General features: G+C 44.4%; 1 protein-coding gene across 3 annotated transcripts in view; it reads left to right on the top strand.

The window, feature by feature from the left end:
- Positions 1-21,714, top strand: part of foxp2 (forkhead box P2) — a 100,736-nt gene that overhangs the window by 54,931 nt on the left and 24,091 nt on the right. For all 3 annotated transcript variants that reach the window (XM_030720267.1, XM_030720269.1, XM_030720268.1), the window contains 5 exons: positions 6,827-6,916; positions 15,708-15,845; positions 17,202-17,291; positions 19,244-19,424; positions 20,706-20,991. In XM_030720267.1, the coding sequence (XP_030576127.1) occupies positions 6,827-6,916; positions 15,708-15,845; positions 17,202-17,291; positions 19,244-19,424; positions 20,706-20,991 (785 nt within the window). The remainder of the gene's footprint in view (positions 1-6,826; positions 6,917-15,707; positions 15,846-17,201; positions 17,292-19,243; positions 19,425-20,705; positions 20,992-21,714) is intronic.

The following is a 21,714-nucleotide window of genomic DNA, read 5'->3' as shown; positions in this document are numbered from 1 at the left end:
CTGCACTTATTGTGGCAGCTTTTAGGGTCCAAGTTTTAAAATAGATTAATATAGTATAAAAAAAAAAAGCTACCAGCATCCCTCGCTAGAACAGATATACAACTGTATTTGCAAAGAATATCTACAGTGACACCAGCAGGAGGTACGACGTTAGCGACTGTTAGCGGTTGCAGTGAGCGACAGCAGGCTGCGCTCTCTTGTTATTGCTGGCACGGCCTCCGAGTGTCTCAGCAGACACATCGGTGCACATGCACTCTTGAACTCTCAGACATAAACACGCACACTTTATCTGTGATGGGCAAAACAGACCCGCATTTTGTCTTTGTTAGTGGAAAAATAAGCGCAAGGTTACACAATGGAGCTTTAGACACCCCCACACCCCTCCTACCACTTGCGCTCTTCTCTCCAATACGAGCTCTCCTTGCTGGGGTAGGAGCGAGCAAATTCATCTCGTCAATCCTCTCGGGACGGTGTAGCTATGCAGCTCTGTTTACTGTGGTAGAAAGTTAATATAAATTTTCATCAGTGGGAGAAGTTTACACATACGATTCTATTTGTCCTTCATTATTAGCACCTGAGTCTGGGGCTGGGTAGGCATAATTGTCTACAGACACAGGCCAAATAGATGCAAGGGAAAGGCAAATAAGCACACCCAAAAATAATTTGATGCTTGTGTGTTACAATCCTCCATCCTAAGAATTCTTAATCTAGAGAATCAATAAACAAGAGGTGAGAGAGGGTGGAGAAGGAAAAGATGAGAGGAAGAAATGAACAATGTGATATGAGCGCGTGGAGAGAGGGAGGGAGGGAGGGAGGAGGGGAGAGAAAGAAGTTTGAGTTGAATTCAAAGTGCAGCAAAGAGGTGGTAAGGAGTTGAACAGAGCAAGCAATCAATATGGAAGTTTTAGACATAAGTAACACAACAAATGAGCATAAGACGGATCTAATTTCGATTTTCGGCTAAAGGCCGCTGTATGGAGACAGAAGAAGCTGAAGTAGCTGAAAATATGGAGATAGAAGTAGCAGAGTGGGACACAGAAGCCCATTGTTCTGTTGGATAGCTTTACCTCTGTCCTGAGGCCCAAGCAGATTCTCCACGGACCGCTCCCTCCCTTTCTCTCTCCCAGTCCCTTTTTCACTTCAGACTGTTGATTTATTGGGTCATACATTAAAATGCTCATTACTCCTACATACTTTCCAAATTTTTACTTTCTCCATTCTTCCTTTTCCTCTAGTTTCTTTCTTTCTGTCCTTCTTTCTTTCTAAGAAAGTGCCCATAGATTTCTATAACTTTCTGAAAATTGCACTTTAATTAAACATTTACCTTGAACCCAGCAGTTTGCAGATCCAAACACATTAAATCCAGTAGAAAGGGAGCAAAAGCTTTGACCGTGCTTTGTTTTCTTTGCCCCCCCCCCCCCCCCCCCCCCCTCACCTGCATTAACTCCCCATGCTGCTATCTGCAGTCAAAAGAAGTCATTTTTATTTTCTATAAAAGCATTCAACCAAGCAGAGTTGACTGAAACCAGCTGTGTATTTTTTTTGCTCTGTTTGGGCTTTTTGTGGAGGTGATAAGAGAGCAGAATCTGGGGCCATTGTTGAGGCACTGAAGCATCATCATCAATTCTGACCTTTTACGAAGAGAGTCTTTCTACTCCTGTGGCTGAGTTACTTAAGGCGAGTGGTATCAGTAGCATCTGTGTACTGTGCGCTTGCATGCACCAGGCATAAAATTGATAGCAAATGCATTAATATAGGAGTGAAAGTTTTACAGCATTCTCACCCTTGCTTGAGGAATCGCTGTTGCCTTGTGCTCCACCAGGAGCACTTTATACAAAATAAGCAGAGATTTGGAGTAACACTAATCTCAGATTTTTTGCTGTTGTGAACACAATTATAGGTTTGGGCATACCTCCAAAAGAAGATTCTTGTTATGTGTTCTGGGATGTCCTTGTCCCTAAATGCATGCACGGAAAGACAGAGGTGGAAAGTAGCAGAGGAGAACAGGCATCATTGACAACAGACATGATGAAAAGGAGGAGTTTGGGTGGAAGTGAGTTGCAAAGTGGCCTGCAGATGTGGAACAGCTGTATGCAGGCTAAATCAACTAATTAGAACCCCCCACCCGTCTTTTTAAGATTTGCCATTTGAATGCACAAAACAACATCAGCTGATCCATCTGCGTCAGTCAATTTGGGGTAGCACTGAAATCAGCTGATGAGATCTTCAGCAATCCCTGCATGCCGATCAGCTGCCAGGGCTGCAGCTGAGCTTGACTTTGTGACCTGCCTGAATAAACTCACGCTCAGTTTGTTTAATTCAGCTTCAGCTTCAAGAGGGTTTCTGTAATCTCAAAGCCATGCCTATTCTTGCATGAAAACCCTATGCTGTTCTCTGGTCGCTTGTTTTCACAAACTCTGGGCCCCACTTTTGCATTCAGACATTGCATGGGACATCTTATCCTGCTTCCCTTCTCCTCTCATTTGTCTATCCTCTCCAGCCAGCCCCTCCAAATCCATATCCATCCATCCATCTGCCCTGAATCCACTTATATAAGGAGATAGGGTGTAAATATTTTGGTATGGAGTGTCAGCGCATATCTTCGCTGCCAGCGGGCCAGCAGCCTCAGTCCAATCAACCATGTTTGTTTGTTCAGCTTAAACTGTTTGTGCCTTGTTTTCCATGGCATGCGACTCCCTCTCGCTTGATAAAGAGTCACACTTTTTCTTTTCTGCACACACCCCCAACCCTACACCCACACCCACTCCCACCCCCCACCTCCTTCTGTGTCTGTGTTTCCTGGAAGCAAAGATAGATAAGCGTGCTGGTGCAGTTCTGTGTGTTCGTATGCATCAACAGTGTATGTGTGAGAGTTGTCAAAGCTGTCAGCGTGACTGGAGTTGTTCTGGCCGACAGTCTAGTGTTGAACAGCAGCCCTTTTACTCCCTACAACACACACACACACACACACACACACACACACACACACACACACACACACACACACACACACACACACACACACACATATGCATACACACGAAACATCTGTTCCGCACACCACCGAAAGACTGTGTTATTATGGTGCAATCCTTTTTCTTACTGATCAACAACTGATGCGCAATATTTACAGCTACTTTCTGGAACATGCAAACATCCTGACAAGTGCTGTAAATAAGCACCTGTTGAGGGCAGCTTATTTCATCCCTGTGTCATCATTCCAATATCGGCTATATCCACCCCCCTCCCAATAACAACAACTCCCAATGTGACTCGAGCCAGAAAGTGATCTACACTGTCCAAACACAATGTCACAGCCCTTCAAATATATCCAATTCCAATGTCACGGCTGTGTATCATGCAGTCTCCAGGTGGATTTGAAAAAGTGACATTCTTAGTGGATGCTTTATTTCTTTCCCCCCTGCCCACCCTTCTCCACCATCACATGCAATAAGCAATCTGGAGATTCGTAATGGTTTGGCCCAGTATTACAGGGCCTCCTAATGTATTTCATGCTTGTTTGAGATCTTTGCATGGTCCTTACAAAGGTGTGTTATGATGGGTGTAGCTTATTACCCTGCTCTGTATAGAACTATAGTTCTGTATAGAGCTGTGAGACTGGGGGGATAGTGGTGGGTGAGGGGTGAATGGATGTGGGGGTTTTTTTCAGTTCTCTCTCTCTCTCCCTCCTTCTGTCAACCCCTTCTCACTCTCTCCTTTTCTTCCTCTCCGGTGATCTCTGCATGCCTATTAATGTAGAGGAGGAATGCCTGTGTAAACATTCTTGTTTCTCTGTTCATTTCGCATAATAGTTGCCTGTATCGCCTTTCTCCTGACCTCACTATCTGAAACCAATTACACCAGATCCATTTGGGCTGAATCTTATTTTCATAAGGATCCCCGTGTCGCGGTCTCGGTTGCTCTGTGTTATTTTCCCTCCTCCTTATTTTTTTTCCAACCTCAGTGATGGATATCAACATCAAATATGCCTCTGAGTGCCTTGTTATTTATATAGCAGGCTCTCTCTCTCTCTCTCTCTCTCTCTCTCTCTCTCTCTCTCTCTCTCTGTCTGGCTAGCGCTCTCATTCTGAAGAATGTGTCACATTGTGCTGTTTATACAATGTGTGCATTAATAGACTGGGGATGCCATTTTTTTGTGCATAGCAACCCAGGTTAAATAGACGGTGCGTCTGCACTCGTCCGTGTTTTTGTCCGCTCCAGCAGCTCTTCAGCAAACTTTTGATGACTTTCCTTGGCATTTGGTGCTTTTTTGTGCTTCGAGATGGGCTTCAGCTTACCATCACTGTGGAGTGGGAAGTGGGTGGCACAAATTGGTGCTTTTTACTGTAATGGCAGAATACTCAGAGCCAGTGAAAGTGAGGGGACAGGACTTTTATTCCTCCCTTGCCTTCCACACCATCACAGACTCTCTGAAAAATAGCTAACCCCACTTCCACGAAAGAGGTGACAGACAGTTTGAGACATGACAAACCACTCTGGAAAAGTTTGGCCGGTGTTGATAAGGTCTGTGTTATGTTTGGAGAGGGACGCTTTATGCAGTCTGAGCAGAGTTCTTTTTTAATAAGCCTGGTGTGGTTGATCTCTCCGCTTCACCCCAACGCGTCACCTCTTACGCCTGCACCTCCCTCGGTATTTACTCGGCGTGGATATTGGAAGTGCAGTTAAAAACATCTCTTTCTTTGTACTCATGACCGTGTGAAATATATTGAGTGGCTCTCTTGACTTTGGATATAACACAGCAAGTCATTATTGATTCACACACGGATAAACATTTCCCCCTGACAGATACCTTGAGCTGCACTCATCAAGCAGCCTTCCCTCTAACTACTGTGTGCAGGACTCAATAAGCCTGATAATTACTTTGATTCACCAATCATGGCGAGATTAATTAGGCCCTGTGTTTTTAATTAGCGACGTGATTGGCTGCATTCAGAGTATTTGTGTTGTCTTTTACTAAAAGGGAGTCGAGCAATGTTTGATTTCCCATCCAGTTTGTCAACAAAACTTTATGTGTGCGGCTGCCTGCTGCAGTAATGTGTATTTTAGTGCTCTGAAGAAAGACCAAGGCTCAGCACAGAGATGTCACATGCGCGCGCGCACACACACACACACACACACACACACACACACACACACACACACACACACACACACACACACACACACACAAACCAATGGCAACTAGGCTCCTCTTACCAAGGAGACAGATCAATGCAGTTAGGACCCAGTGCCAGTGTAATGTGTTTGTTTACTTCAGTCCAGAAAGCCTGGCTCCTCCTGAGCAGCCAGACAGACCCCCCCCACAACCACCACCACCAGCACCACCCCCGCCTTTACAATCACCCCCCCAGTTCTGTCTTTTCATAATTGATCAGGGGGGTGGGGGTGGGGGGTCTGCAATCCCAGAGGGGTTAAGACAGGCCAACTTTTTTTCCCCTTCCTCTCTCTCCTGCCTTCTCCTCTTGTTTGCTTGGGATCTCAATGTACTAGTTCAAACATTGTTCCCACCAGCTGGCAGAGCGGCGCCATATGCACGCCCTGTCAAGGCAGCTGTTGTCATGGATACTGGCAAGCACCAGAAAATAAAATGAGCATCCCTGATTCCTGAGGAAGTGTCACTCTCCATCTGAGTATTATCCCCCCCCCCCCCCCCCCCCATTTCTTGCTTCTCCTCCTACTCGTCCCTTTCTTTTTTCATCAAAAAACCACACACCTGTGAAGTTGTTGTGTTGTGTGCATGCGCTTCCCCCCCCCCCCTTTCTTTCCCCCCTTCCTCCGTTCCCACTTGATGCTCATGGGCCTCAACAATACAAGGTACACGCCTGTGTGGAGCAGCGGCAGTAGTAGCAGCAGCAGCTGTGCACAATGTTCTTTTCTGCTAGGCTCTTTCATCCATCTGCTCTTGAAGAATTTGAGTGAAGCTGCTAGCCCAGCTGCTGCCGTTACCTGTGAAGCTGGAGCTCGCTCGTCACATGCGTTCAGTGCACACAGGCAGGCGGCAAGGGGGGGGGGGGGGGGGGGTGTCTGTAATCCCATCAAACCCTAGAGACATAAATTACGCCACATCCCAGCCTCTCTGATTCTTATCATATTGATATGTGGCAAACACATCAAAGGGTGTTGATGACAAATTTTGCAATTTACAAATAAGATTTCTGTCATTTTTCATGTGACGCGTAAACAGCTGGGAACTCATTTCATCGGGCAGGGAAAGGCCTCTACTGGTCTATTCATCTTTCTATCTATCACCCATCCGCTGCGCATAAGCACCCTTAATGCATAGTGTAAAACCTGGGCTGCTAGTTAATTCACTCTAAATGTAATCTGATGTTGATTTTGTCAACTTTAATTACAGCTCCCAGGGACACTTCACATGGTGCTGCCTCTACTTCAAATTGATATTATGAATATGCAAATGTGGCAGTAATTTGCAGAGAGAAGTGGGTATTTCAGTTGAGCACACACTAGACAGGTCAATTCTGCTCTGCCTTTTTTTTTTCCTGGCCACTGCCTCACCCTCTTCCCCACCCTCTTCTTCAGGGGTGCTTTAGACAAACTGTGTTTATCCTTGCTCACAGCTCTGTGAATTGTTACTAAAACATATCTCCAGCGTAGTGTTAACCGCATCGCAATGAAAGAGGTGATATTTGACAGGCTCTTCACTCAGAGATGACTGTTTTTGTCCGCGAAAATTTGAATTATCTCTATTGTCAACTGTAGGAAATCTAATAGTTTATTTTCTTCATTCTTTCTCGCACTCTTTTTTTTTAACACTGTCTTTTGTCTTGTGTTCTTTTCTTCCCAGGCCCTACAAGCAGCAAGGCAATTACTCTTGCAGCAACCAGGCAGTGGCCTGAAATCTCCAAAGAGTCAGGACAAGCAGCGTCCACTGCAGGTAAAGCAGCTCCCTGTCTAATCTCTTAAGTCCATCCATAATACATGCTCCCCCGAAAAGAAGATTTCCTCTGTTGCACAAAGTGTGTTTGATTTGCCAACGCAATCCTTGGACTTGTCATTGGAATCTTAAAGTCTGGACGAGCAGGTCCCAGGAAGCTGAAGCGTCACATAGACGTGAGGAAAAACACACCGGAGGCAGATCTCAAGGAGCATTGTTTCATGTGTAGGCCACTTGCCTGTTTCCAAGTATGTGATGCATGAAACTGTACAATAATGCCACAAGTATATCCAAAGGTTATGTGGTACAATGACAAATTGGCTTTTCTACATTGGATCCATAGTGTTGTTGACACAAGAAAATCCAGAGGCTAGTTATTATTTGAAAGACAAGTCAGCCTGAATGGTGGGTTACACAGACAGCTAATTTTAACTGCCTCTCATCCACTTTTCAACGCTAATTTACCTTATTGATTTGTAGAGCTGTCTATATCTGTTGTCAGTGATTTGAAAAAGGTCACACGTGTACACAGATGCACACACACACACACACACACACGCGTGTGCATGCAGTTTAAGGCTGACGCCACCCTCACACATACGCATTAACAAAGTCCCGTCAATCCTCCGTATTCTAGCTGTTAACATTTTTCTCACACCAGTGACTTGTTTTATTCAGTCAACTAGACAGTTCCTGCTTGAAATTATGTAAGGCCCCTTGACATCTGCTCCGTGTTTTTATTAGAAGATTTTTTTTTTATTATTTAATTTATTTTTAGCCGTTTGAAATTGAAGTGTGGGAGTTTGTGCCCTCTACTCGGCTAATAAGTACTATCAAGGAGCAATGGTTTACCTCATTAGGAGCTCTGTGCATTTCATTAATAACAGGGAAATTGGCGTTAACCTCACCCGTTGATATTTTCACAGAGTCTAACAATGGCAACACCTTCAATTGGAGTCACACCCCTGTGTGCCTAATTACGCACTGGCTGAGAGATAAGGTTGGCAAGGACTAAGTCTTCCTTTCCTTGAAATAATGTGACTGGGACTCATCAAGAGTGTTAATATTATCAGTATATTCTCCTGCAGTGGCATGTTTATTTATTCTACTGTATATTTCTATATTTAGCTGTGGAGAAGGGAATCAAAGTTAATCAAGAATAAGCTTATTGTTGGGTTTCTCTGAGCATCTGTATGCCAAACTGAATAGACTGAAACAAATGGGATCTTGATCTACAAATGCCTGCGTAGTCACCAAGTACAATACATGGCATGAAGAACAATATTGAACGAGAGCTGTGTGGGTGCATGATAACCGTCAGCCTACGTCCAAGCCCCTGCCTCTAATAACACCAGCAGATGGTAAATATTGAATATTTACATTTGCTTACTCCATTCTTGACTCGTTGACGATATGAATCAATATGAATCAGAGGGCCCTGCCGATCGGCCTGTCCTCGGCTCTCGGCTAATCCATTTGTTGATCCAGCTTTTATTAACATCCTCACCTCTTTGTTCTGAAAAGTTTCCATTCAGCAGAGTGTCACAGGAGAGGCGCCGCTGCCAACTCACCCAGTGATGCACAAACAGGGCTCAGCGCATTCTGGCCCTAGATTTTTTTTCTTTTTTTTTTTAACAGTGGTGAATGTGCTTTTGTTGTGCACGCCTTGAATCCAGTCATTTCAAATGACATTTTAACTGTAATACTCCTTTGTGCAAATATCAGTATAAAGCAGCAGAAACATTTACTTGATTAAAATGCTTTTTTTCTCCTTCTTTTCTTTTACTGTCTCATGTCTCGTACCACATTTATTTTTTTTGTTCATATCTTGAGGGAGTTTATGCAATAAAGCTGCATTATTTACCTGGATTATGAGGCCACAACGGGTGTTACAGTGCAATATTTTATTAGCTTCGCAGCTAGATAAGAGTCAATGGCAATCAAGCTACATGTTTTCCACTAGAGGAATCACGCAGATTGATCCCCTTGTATGATTAGCACAGCAGAAAGTGGGAAAAGGATTAATATTACCATGACATCCTGCTTATGGCGGAGATACTGGTAAATCCTCTGCTTCTTGTTCACCATCTTTGGTATTTAAGAGCGAGAAATGATCCATAGATCATGGCATGTAAATTATTTAGTACACAAGCATCTAAGTGCCTCAGCTTGCAGTTTTAATTACTCGTATTAGCGGCTAAAGGCTCTCGCCTGACTAATTCTATCTGCTTCCTTGTCGCTGCTTCTCAGGAGTTGATGATGCGGAGGCAGGCAGCTCTAGCACTTGCATGCACACAAATTCGCATGTATGGAAAAAAAAATAATAATAATAATAAAAAAAAAGTCAGCCCCACACACACGCACACACACAAACACGCCGGCACAAGCTGCTTCTGCACATTTGCGTAATGTGACAGGTCTATTATTACACAGTAAGCCCACGGGAGCACTCAATAAACACCTATTTCTTCCTGTAAATCCCCCTGCCTCTGCTTACACGGCTCTCCTAAGGCACACAACACCCTCTCGTCTCTGCTTCTGTCTCCCCTCGCTCTCCTCTTCTCTATGGCAATACCCCCCCCCGAAAGGCATTCATACACTGACATTTGGAATACAAATAAAGAAACGCGGACAAGGAGAGGCGGAGAGGATTACAGAGGCCTATGAATCTGACAGTTGTTTCACTCACACCATGCATCTACACACAGCCTGCACAAACACAAGCACAGTGACAGTTACTTAAAGTTTTACATTGCTCAAAGTGACTTTGTTCAAGTCGTGTTTGTTAGTGGCCCTATTGATCGTTATTGATAAGGAACAGAGCAGAGCTGGACCTAACAGCTCTGTTAACGTAACACCTGCTGGGTGCAGGTTTTGTGCTCCAAGTTTGGAGAAATGGCTCACCATCCGCTAGACATCCCAGATAAATGAACCAGCATTCAACAGCCTATTTGCCACTCCAAGGCTCCTATTGTGATTGCGTCTGGGGGCACATATAAAATAGCCAGAATGACCCCCAACCCTTGCACTTTGACCCTGTTGGATGGTGCTTCCGCCTTCTTCTTCTACTTAATGTCCAGTTCTAAATCATGCAAAACCTGAAAGACTGCTGCTCTGCTAGCTTTCATGCTATCAAGTTGTGAATACCTTTTTCTACAAGACTAATAACCTCAGTTTAATCTCTGCAAAGCTGAGCTCTAACTATGAATGAAAATATTTAAGGTTTTATGGTTGGGTTATGGATTGGGAGAGATGTTGGTTTAGCCGTGTTTTCTGAAAATTTGCAGCTTCCAGCCTAGACCAGTCACACCGGCTGTGGGCACTGGGCCATCCTAGGAAGTGTCACACTTTTTAAAGGTCAGGTCCACACATTTCACCACTGAACCAATATCATTTCAATAGCAGCACTCATCTGCTTATTGGCTTTCATCCGGAACACACACACACACACACACACACACACACGCACACGCGCGCGCGCAAGGAAAAGGGCTGTGACGCTAGGCTCGAGCATAGGTTAGCAGACTCCAGTGTGCGTGGCTAAAGGATGCTAGTTCACATTTACATTTATGAATATATCTTCTCTCTGCATCCCCTCTGGTTGGATCTCAAAATAGAGTAAAATTATCACAGCAAAAAGGAAAAAAGTGTGTGTGTGGGGGCATTATGTTATTCATGAGAAAAACTTCTGTTGACTCTGAGAGAGAAAGAGAAAAAAATGTCAGCACATTTTAAGTCAAACACCCTTGGTTACTGCTTTTGTAACCAGAAAACAAGATTTTTTTTTTCCCCATCTCCCTCCCTACTTCTCCTTTTTTTTTTCCTCCCCCTGCATTTACAACACCTACAGGACAAGATTGCTAAATTGCGAGGACAGAGCAGGTTCATCATTGTGATGCAAAAGAAGTTGAAATGCAACCCCAAGGCGAGGTAGCTGAGTTTGGGGGATCAAGAGAAAGTGAGAGGGAGGGATAAAAAAAAAAAAGTAGCTCAGACCTTTGATGTAGCAGCAACAAATTTACCTTGTGACAGAAGATACATGGGTGCAATAAACGAGTTATACCAGCCCTTACACATGCAATCAGATGATTCTGGCCAGGGTGTTAATTGGATCCTAACCGGCAGATCTGATACGCCCGGGCCCTGGTGGTGAGGGGGAAAGCCTTTCCAAGTGATGAACTATAATTCACTGAGCTGCTTGAAGCACTTGTAATTTACTGTGTGTCACTGATGAAGAGGCTGATCCAGTGGAGGCCATATTACCTGCAACATCAGAGGAAAGTAACCCCCCCCCCCCCCCACTAACCCCCTCCCCACCCCACCTGCTCTCACTTGTGCTCTCTCACTTTCTTTCTATTTCAGTTCTGTCTCTGCACTTTCTTTTATAATTCCCTCCCGCTCGCTCTTTCTGTCGCTCCCATTTACTCTTGAACTGTGTGCACCTGCAGGGAGGCATCAGTCGGGAGTGAATTGTGCCAGTTTAATGATAAAGGTGTGACAATTTGTACCGATAGTGACACAAACAATGTGTGCAATGTCGCTACATTACAGAAGCTTAATCAGTGACTTTCTACGTGTAGAGATAAATCAATATGGAAATTGTGCTAAGCCCATTCCAATCTCCTTGGGCTTTTTTATTAGAGGCTTTTACATGATGGGTCTTTATGTTATGATAAATTGCACTTCCCATGCACTGCTGCCAAACTGCTATGGAAATTGATTTAGGAAAACATTCAGTAATCTACTTAGCTTCAGTCCTGACAATCTGCAGTATTGATCTCCCTAAGCTGAACACACGTCATGCATTTGAGTGTAATCAGTCACATGCACGCATGTTATTTTGCATAGGAAACACAGCTGTGCCTCCTACAAACTTCTCAGTCAGGTGCTAGACACACCAGCTTGCCCTGTTGCCTTGGTGGTCCTCTGGCGGAGAGTCGCAGCTATCAATAATCGCCTGGCCACATTTGGCAGTAATTGGCTAGTAAATGAGCAGTGTCAACTGAAATGGAGTCGAGAGGTCAGAAGTCCACAAACTATGGTGGAGGTCTGCATTTTGGCCCGTGCCCCCTGGGATGCTCAGGAGATTGAGATGAAATAAGGATGTGAGGTGGTGGAAGTGGTGGTGGTGGTGGTGGTGAAGGAGGGGGTGTTGTCTCTTTTCTCTCTAGATTTCTTAATCTTTTTTTTTCTGTGTGTAAAATGAATCTAGTGGCTTAATTAGCATTGACTCTCCTGCCAAGGATCCACAATAATTACCGACTAGGACCCTTCCATTTCTCACTGCGTTTATCTCAGCTGTGTGTGAAGCTCCACACAGTTCCCCGTGCTACAGTACTACAGCAACTTATGTCGTTGATAACTGCCACATGTTCCAACCCCCTCAATGTTTCTGACTGCCATTTATTCGCTGCTTCCCCCAGCTTATTAGTGCTAAGCATGGAAGGAAATCAAATAAAAGGAATTCCCCTCTGCTAGACTAATTGTTCGAGCTTGAACTCTGATACGTTTTATCTCTGCTTTAGCTAATTTGAGTTCTCTCGTAAAAACGTATCTGCGTAGATAAAGCGCCACACAGTGGAGTGGGTGTAATTGCTGCAAGTGTCCATTGGTCAGGATAGACAACCGCGTGAGCCATGTCAGGGAGAGATACCTGAGCTCTCTGTGGAAGAGCTTGACCTTTCGCAGAGCATTAGAGAGGCTGGATATAGGGTGCAGGTGTGACAAGTGTGGTGTAATGATCTGCTCGTTCTGGTGAGGGCCCCACCAACGTTTTCTCATCATGAGCCAATTTAAATGGCTTTTGTTTTGCTCTTCACCTTTTGAAGCCATGAAGTTCATGTCAGTGTAGCTCATCATGCTTATTAAGATGCGGGACGGAAATACATAGCAGCTCAAATGTTTCAAAATATGCAATTCTAAACAAGCATGTCTTTTTTTTTTTTAAACAAATGTCCATAAAGCTGCTCGTACATTCAAATGCCTTTTTAAAAAGTCATTAGCTTGCTACTCTCCATCTAAATTTGCACTATTAAAACCAGGAGCCTAACCTTTTCTGTTTTTAAGGTCCCCAGTGGCTACATCAGCTGCAGCTAATTTGAGACAATTTAATAAATCCCATTAATACTTTTTTTTTGGTGCAGCAGTACTGGAAATGTATCCTTTTGGATTACAGAGAAACAGAGGCACAAACCAATTGGATATCACGGCTCCGCTTCTACGAAAGAGAGTCTATTCACAGTGCACGGATGTTTACGCCACTGCCAGCGTCTTCTAAATGCTCATTAATTTTATCCCTTCGTGGCAAAATCATTTCAAGGAGAGGCAATTCAGCCTCCTGTTCCTTTCAATTCACCGCTCATGTCAATCAAGCCCTCCTGCAGTATCCTGCAGAATGGAGGTGTTATATTCCTACAATTATCATGTCATATACTCGAAAATGTAAATGAACGTGTGTGTAAAATTAAATTTATGGGTTGTCAGTGAAGAATAAGAACCAGGAGAGCAATTACTTATCTGCTTTCATCTTGGAGCCTCTGATACGTCAAGCAGAAAAGCATGCAGTTAAATGCTGGAATTAGCATTGTGCTGCACTTCACAATGGACGTGGGCCAGTGCCTTTTCTCCCCTTTCTTTCTTCCTTCTGCCTTTTCTCTCTTTTTGGTCCTCCTTCCTATTTTTTTTTTTTTTTTCTGTTTGGAGCAGTGAAATGAAGATGATTATCGCCCATTATGTCTCTAAAAAGTTAATGAAAGTGTAAAGAGAACTTCCCTTTTGTCGTAATCTGACTGTTTTCTGTTTTTATTCATTTGTTTTTCGTGTTTTGTTTGGTCCTGTTCATTGCTGCTAAAATCCCTGACCAAATGCTTATATTTCATCACTTATAAACTAAAAACGAGTTAGAAATAGGATGCAGAAATGATACGTATGTTTGCACATTGTGTTAAATCCTGCATATCTACACCTATATCTTTTCTTTTTCTTTCTTTTTTTTTTTTTGTGAACTAAAACATCTCTGAGCCAGCATCCAATTAATAGTCTTAATGAGTGCATCTCTCATGTTGTTTCTCAGCTGCACACATCCCATTGTAATGGCATCCAACACAAAAACAGGAGTGACTGCAGGGGTAATTACTTACCTTGCAAATGTACCTTTAAGGGTTAATAACATTGAAGGTGTAAGCACAGCATTTGCATAATTACACATGGACTGTTTAATTTGCAACTTTTGACGGCTTTTGTTCCGCACCTCGCGTATTGTGAATGCAATTTCTCTTGTACTCTTGCATCGAGGAGTCCAGAGAAGAAAAGAGATGTACCACAACAGCATCCTCCTCCTCCTCCTCCTCCTCCATCTCTTCCACCTTAGATGGAGTCCCTTCTCTCTAAGACCCTAATGAACAATGGAGGCAGGATTTGTTTGAATATGAATATGAATGTGCAGCGGGGCCGGCTGGAAGTTGACCTTCAGCTGTGATTTTCAGTTCATCAGGATTAGTCAAGGCGGGCGATCAGGAGCCACTAATGCATAATGACTTCTAAAATGAAAAATGTGTAGTGACCATGCAAATGTCTCGGCTAATCAAAGAGGGGGGAAAACCTGGGGTGGGGGGTAGGCGTCGAGGAGAGGAGAGCTAAACAAGGACGTGTCAAGGCCTGACAGAGTGAGAGAGAGGGAGAGAGAGGAAGAGGGAGGGAGGAGAGACGCACATGGAAAGTAATCAAGCCCGCTTGATTAGCTGGCGATGAGGACAGGGACGTCTTATTGGCCCCTTGACACTCCATATAGGCTAGCTACTGTCACGGCACCTCTATGCTAAGCATTGTCGCAGTTCAGTAAAGGTGTTACTACATGTTGATATTTTAATTGTGTTACAGTTTAACTTCTTATTCAGTAAAGAAGTGTTGAGCTGTTGTGTTGTTGAACTGAACACTAAATCATTCACTCATGTTGGCTTATTTTTTCCATAACTGAGGAGTAAACAAAAAAAAAAAAAACCATCCCCGCAAAAGTCATTCAATATTTAAGCAGCTACAAGGAGCAGAAATTCCACAATATAAGTGCAAGCCTGCACTCCCCTGTTAGAACGTGTGCACACAATCAAAGACTGAAGAGAAAAATATCATCATTCGACTGATCTGCCGCCTCAGAAGTGGCTCCGCTGCCTCGTTAGAAGAAAGTGGCATAAGCAGCATATGTGTCTCGGTTTTGTTTTGGTGAAGTTCTTCTACTGCAGTGAATATTACCTAAAAACAGAATACATTTTTCAAAATTATAAAGCTATCTAGACTTTCTGCCTTTAAGAGTTGCTTTTCCATATTTCCCAGCATTCCAACAATACTTCAGGTAAACCCAAAACTTCAATGACATCATGCTGATTGTGCCTGCCATGTGTCCACTTCATCAGGCGTAGTTTCAATCAATTTTAGAGTTGTGCATTTTCACGCTGTTTCATAATAGCGGTGCTGATAGGCACGCTAAAGTGGGGGAGTTCAAGGGTCCTGCTAATTAAGGTCTGTGTCTATTTAAATCCTTTACTTTTCCCAGCAGAGTAAAGGAAGGAAAATAAGATGAGCAACACAAAGGCACAGCACCCATCTGTCCTTCAGCATCTCCTCTAGGCTGCCAAGCATCACGGCCATGAGAGGCCTGCTCTCTCCAACCACCAATTACCACACTCCCAGTAGAACCATGAGTCTATGCCTGATGCACATCCCCGTGCTCTATTTTTCCAAACTTTTTCAACTCCTCCCTTCTTAATGTTTTTACTTCCTTATCCTCTGTGTGTAGGTTCCAGTGTCAGTGGCCATGATGAGTCCCCAGGTGATGACGCCGCAGCAGATGCAGCAGATCCTCCAGCAGCAGGTGCTTTCCCCCCAGCAGCTCCAGGCCCTGCTCCAGCAGCAGCAGGCTGTAATGCTGCAGCAGGTACACGCACTAACAAGTGAATGCACTGAGCAAACATTCTGACACCCGTGCTGTGGCGTATGCAGAGACACGTGCGCTTTGATGCAAGCCGTGTCCTGTCATCAGCAGGCTGGTTTGCTGTATTCCCCCCACATCCAGATGATTACACTGAACTTGAGAGACGCATTCAAATCCATATACAACACGTACCTAAATCGATGGTTGTGTTCGTTTTAGCTACAAAACACTTTCATCTGGAATGGCATTCTTGTGTTTCTGCAGGCATACACAAAAATGCACACATAACCCCTCCACATAACAGCGTGCCGAGCCACCAGTCACTCACGCCAACTCACCACAGCCCTGTGTCCTTGACACGCTTACCAAGGGGAATCGGAAATTGACGTACTCCTTCATGTCACCTCTAATTAACCGTCTCTAGTGTGTCGCTGGTTCAATTCCCTGACAAGCATCCATCAGGGACTATGAGAGTAGGGCATAGTTGGGCTGAACACCAGAGGCTGAATGATAGGTGATGGATGATGTAATATTTGGAGTCAACTAGAGAAAGCACACTCGGCACAGTTTCACGGCGGAGTTGAAATGCATTTCTCATTCATAGATTTGATTAAGGAAAAGAGAATAGTTTAATTAAGAATGTCAGTCATTCTGATTATTCTTCTTCATTAAGAGCGCCCCAACTCAGTGTGGTCGCATGCCTTCACACTGCCTGCTCACTGCAAGGAAAGGCGTTCCTCTTAAAATCTGACTCAGCATTTTTAGTTTCTTTTGAGATTTGTTACAATTTGTAGAAAATTTGATCATATGCAATATCGGTCACAAATACTACATTCTATTGTTGATTTATGCAGTTAAAAAGTATTTTTCAATTGATTGTGGCATACAGTCTGTTAAATCATGTATATTTCAATGGCAGTGTCCACAGAATTGGACCATGCATTCCAGTGGCCTGCTTCATTGGCTTGTCTTTTTTAGGCCAAACAACCACATGGAAAAAAAAATATGAAAGTTTAAATAGCGGTCTGAATACGTGTGTTAATAGAATCAGTTTAAAGTACATGGCTTGATCCTAAGAGAGCTTATTTTGTTTATTTCAACCACTCCAAAGGAAGCCAGTACCTTCTGGCAGCTAGATGCATAGTTAATATGATGGATTGTTATCCCTGCAGCACTGTGGGACCATTAACATTCCATAGGATATAAATTGTGAAAGACAGCAAAGATCTGAGTCTGACACTGAAAAGATGTCATAGATCAGCCTCACCAGGCCTATGTAATAGAATACCTCAGGATTTTTATGTATTAACTCAATCTGAACTTCTACCTTCCCTTGTGTGTGTCTGCGTGTATGTACAGCAACACTTGCAGGAGTTTTACAAGAAACAACAGGAACAGCTTCATCTGCAACTTCTCCAACAGCAACACCCTGGCAAGCAAGCTAAAGAGGTAGGTGCACCACAAGACTGTAGATGTAGAAATGTGGACTCATGAGGAAATGAAGGTGAATCCATTTGAATGTACGCATGTAGATTCAGTATGAATCGGAAAAAGGATGTAATGAAGAAGAGAAAACAGAAAGATTTCTCGTTTTGAAATAAAGTAATTAAACTGGTTAATTCAAGAGGGGTAATATTAGAATAACCCCATAGCATAAGCATGCAGTGAAGGCTATACTCTGGTAACTGATTCCTGCTAGCATTATATAGTACGGAGACCCGGATAGTGACTGCGTTTACAAACTGTTTCATGCGCTCTCTGTATGCACACGTGCTCGCATGTATATAGATGCAAGTCAAAGGGTGCTACAGCCACCACGTTAATGAAGTGTTTCTGCAGGCACACAAACACATGCTGCACCTCTAAAGTTGCAACGTACAAAGCTCATAAATCACAGTGACAGGCGGCCCGTCGACAGACATGGCTCTGTCTTGTTCTCTTTGGCTATCGCGGAAGAGTAGACGAGCGTGACAGCCTCAGCCACGTTTGCGTAACAGCGTCGGTCCAGGTCTAGAGCCGCAGTCGGACAGTTCTTTGGGAGCAGCTAAATTGATTCAGAAATGGGTATCGCATAAACACACACGTTCCGTCTTTCTTTTTCTTCTCCCTCTCCCTCTCTCTCTGTGTCTCCTCAAGCAGCCCATTACGCTGCCCCTACAGGAAGTCACAACTGACCTCCCGGCGGCTTTGTTTCTGTTTGGATTTGTGAATAGAGTTTTTCAGGAGCCTCGCCATCAAATATGGAATAGAAATTGCTCCCTTATTTCTCTTGAGGCAGGGGAGAGGTTTGTGGGGGGACAAACCGCCTCCCTCCACCACTCCATTATGCAGCCTGTTTTCCAGTGAGCGCATCACAGGTTTTACCCCCTACCCGCCCCCACCCCACCCTCCACTCCAACCCACCCAACTACCCACCCACTCTCCCTTCCTCAATCTCCATACTATTCCAGGTACATCATAACTGGCGTACAGAAGTGTGGCAACAAAAACTGGACTTTACAATTGCAACATTACATATGCGCAGCTAACTAGAAATATAGAAAAGTATACCCCATTAAGTGTAACTGAATGTGCACTCGCAACCCATCATTACCTGAGTTTGTCCTAATAGCTGTTTCTGTCTCACAGCTCAGAGCCAACTGCTTTTGTCTCCTTCTAAAATTCACACCCTTTTGCAGCAGTGGCCGAGTTTGATGTTTTTCATTTTGTTGTTTTTGTGTTGTTTTTCTTTTTTTTGCACGAGGCTTACGCAATTGCCTGTCTGGCCCAGCGATAAACAACTCTGTGAGCCAACAAGGAGGGCTGGGGGGGGGGGGGGGGGGGTAGTGCAGCGCACGTGTGTGTGTATGTGTGTTTGTGTCTATGCATTCACATGCAGCTTTAAATCTCTCTCTGCTAGTTCCCTCTGGTCACATAAGCTGTAACAGACCATCAGTGAAGGCGAGACAATTAACTATCAGGGGTGGTGGAGGGGGGATTATACCAGAGGCTTAGTATCATACACAATCACAAGCCACATACACTGACAGGCTTGAGAGCTGGTATATCAGCATAGCATTGTTTGTGTGTGTGTGTGTGCTCAAAGACATGAACATACACAAAGACAGGAGAAGGCACAACAGCAATGTGGTACAGCCCAGAAAACAAGAGAAAATACTAAGTGAGCATAGACAGAGAGGGGGAGAGCGTGTAGAGAGGCAGAAGAAGAAGCAGAGAGGTGTAGCTAAGGTCACAGCTGAGGCGACGGAGTGCACACTCTTCATGCACAAACACTGCTCCGTCTTCTCTCTCCTCTCAGTTGTTAATCTGTCTGTAATTTTTTTCCCTCCCTCCTCTCCTCTCGTCTCCTCTTCGCTCCTCTCTTGCTCCTCTCCTCTTCCTCCTCCTCTCTCTCTCTATAGCAACAGCAGCAGCAGCAGCAGCTGGCCGCCCAGCAGCTCGTCTTCCAGCAGCAGCTCCTGCAGATGCAGCAGCTCCAGCAGCAGCAGCACCTGCTCAACATGCAGCGGCAGGGCCTGCTCACGCTGCCTGGTCCCGCTCCAGGCCAAGCCGCCCTGCCCGGACAGACCCTACCCCCACAAGGTAAGAGGAGGAGGAGGGGAACAGAGGAGAAGTAGCGGGAAGAAGAGGGAGCAGGGGAGGTAGTTGCATTGATAATAAGCACGTGACTCGCAGCAGTAGTCACATACTTCCTGTATTTTGTCTGCTGGTGTTTGTCACTGTCTGGATGTATTTTATTGTTCCTTCCTGCTGTCTAGTGTCTCCAAGCATATGTGTCCAACTACTCATCTGTTCTAATTCTAATTGGTTTGCCTTTGTGTCCCTCTTACGCTATCTTTAAGTATGTCTGTCTGTCTGCCTTCCCTTCATTGGTATGCTCTTCTACCATCCACTTTGTCCTTAACTCTCCTCGTGATTGTTTTTAGTCTTCCTTTCTCTTCCTCTCTTTTCTCATCTGATTATGGCTTTCTCTGTCTTTCTCTGTTCCTCCCTCAGCTGTGCCCTGCCTCTGTTTGTTGTTTTTCCATCTCTGTTTCTATTCCCTCACTCCCCAACTCCCCCTCCTTCTTTCAGAGGTTGTTGTTGTTGTTGTTGTTTACTGCCTTTACCGAGAACCAGGGAGAGGCAAAAGAGAAGAATAAAAAAGACAAGCGAGAGAGAGGAGAGCAGGCTCCATTTTTTGTTTGTTTTTTTTTCCTCCTGAGCCAAGTAAACACCTATGTTTGTTGTTTACCACCAAAATGGCGCAGACGAAGACAACAGGCAGGGAGACGTTAGAAGGAAATAAAAGGAGTGAAAATTGCCAAGCTCAAAAGAAGCAGTTGACAAAGCTTGTTGTTTTTAGGTGGAACATGCGCACATTCAGTACAATCAGCGTTTTTTTTTTTTGTTTTTGTTTTTTCATTTTACTCATTGAAAGCACACGAGTCGTTGGGCATCAGAGCTACACAAGTGATTCATAACCAGGTTAAAACTGGTATTTAACTGGGCGGAGAAGACCACACATGGCTTCAATAAACAGGAAACTGTGATTTCAAATTCAAGTGTGCACTTGCTGAGAGCTGGGCCTTCAGTCATGCAGCTGTATGGAACCTCTCTGGCTGTTGAATAATCCATACAGAGTTGAGCTTTTGTCCTGCAGACACAGAGTGCAGTGCCTCATAAACTGAAAACCACAACTGCTTGAGGGTAAAACAGATGCCTCACAATATGCAAGCAAGAGCTAAGAAAATGTCACTAAGAAAATGTCTTGTATTTGCATTAAGTATTAAGTTGAGCAGCTTTATTAACGCAATATGCTTTATACTCTCCTCTCTGTTCCCTTATCTGTTTCTCTCTCTGTCATCCTCTTGATGTCTCTAGCTGGCTTGAGCCCCGCTGAGCTCCAGCAGTTGTGGAAGGACGTTACCGGAGGCGGTGGTCACGGAATGGAGGACAACGGCATCAAACACAGCGGCGGCGGAGCCGGCACCGGCGTGGGTGGCGGCGGTTTAGACCTCTCCACTAACAACTCTTCTTCAACTACCTCCTCCTCCAATCCCGCCAAAGCATCGCCGCCCATCTCCCACCATTCCATCGCCAACGGACAGTCTCCCGCCCTCAACCACAGAAGAGAGAGGGAAAGGGAACGGGAACGGGAGCGAGAGAGGTAAAACAACCGAAATGTCATCCACCACCTTTTTGATGCATCACTGAGGAAAAAGCAAGAGAAGATGAAAAGTTTGCAGCAGCGTACTCTTCACACGAGCTTGTTTGTTGCCGTGCCACGAATGAACACATCAGAACTCGCACTCAACAACAATCTCCAGTGTCGTTACTTCAGGGGAAGCTGGGTGTTTTGTTTATTTATTCAATAGTTTATTAGTGTCTTTAAAAAAAATAAGAGCCTTGTTCCCCCACGGGACCGTGCGTTCAATTGAACACACTTAGCTTGCACGCACATATCAAAAGCAGGGAGACGACGCCATGCAGCCAGGCACACTTACAACAAGCCTCTCTGGCAGAGGAGACAAGGTAACCCCCTTGTACATTAAGTATTTAGTGCTTTCTCTCTTTTTTCTCTTTTGAAAATTACCTTCCTTGCTTGCTTGTCATGTAAACAGAATACGTGATGCCTTGAGTGGCGTTTCCAGGATGTTTATCCTTGTGATGGCGTCTTTTATAAATGCACCCAGCACAGAAACACTGACTGTTCACATATCTGCCTATCTGGCCCATGCATTATTCAAAGGCTTTTCTTGGGCGATATTATAATAAGGACTTAGGGTGTAGCAGTGTGTGTGTGTGTGTGTCTGTGTAGATGCTCGGTACAGACTCACACTGGAGGTGGAAGTGCTGTGTAATTGGTTTAAAGTAGATGGTATCTCTCCAG

This window comes from Archocentrus centrarchus, chromosome 23 (genome assembly GCF_007364275.1).
Source record: "Archocentrus centrarchus isolate MPI-CPG fArcCen1 chromosome 23, fArcCen1, whole genome shotgun sequence".
Taxonomy (NCBI): domain Eukaryota; kingdom Metazoa; phylum Chordata; class Actinopteri; order Cichliformes; family Cichlidae; genus Archocentrus; species Archocentrus centrarchus.
This window is presented reverse-complemented; position numbering and strand designations above follow the sequence as displayed.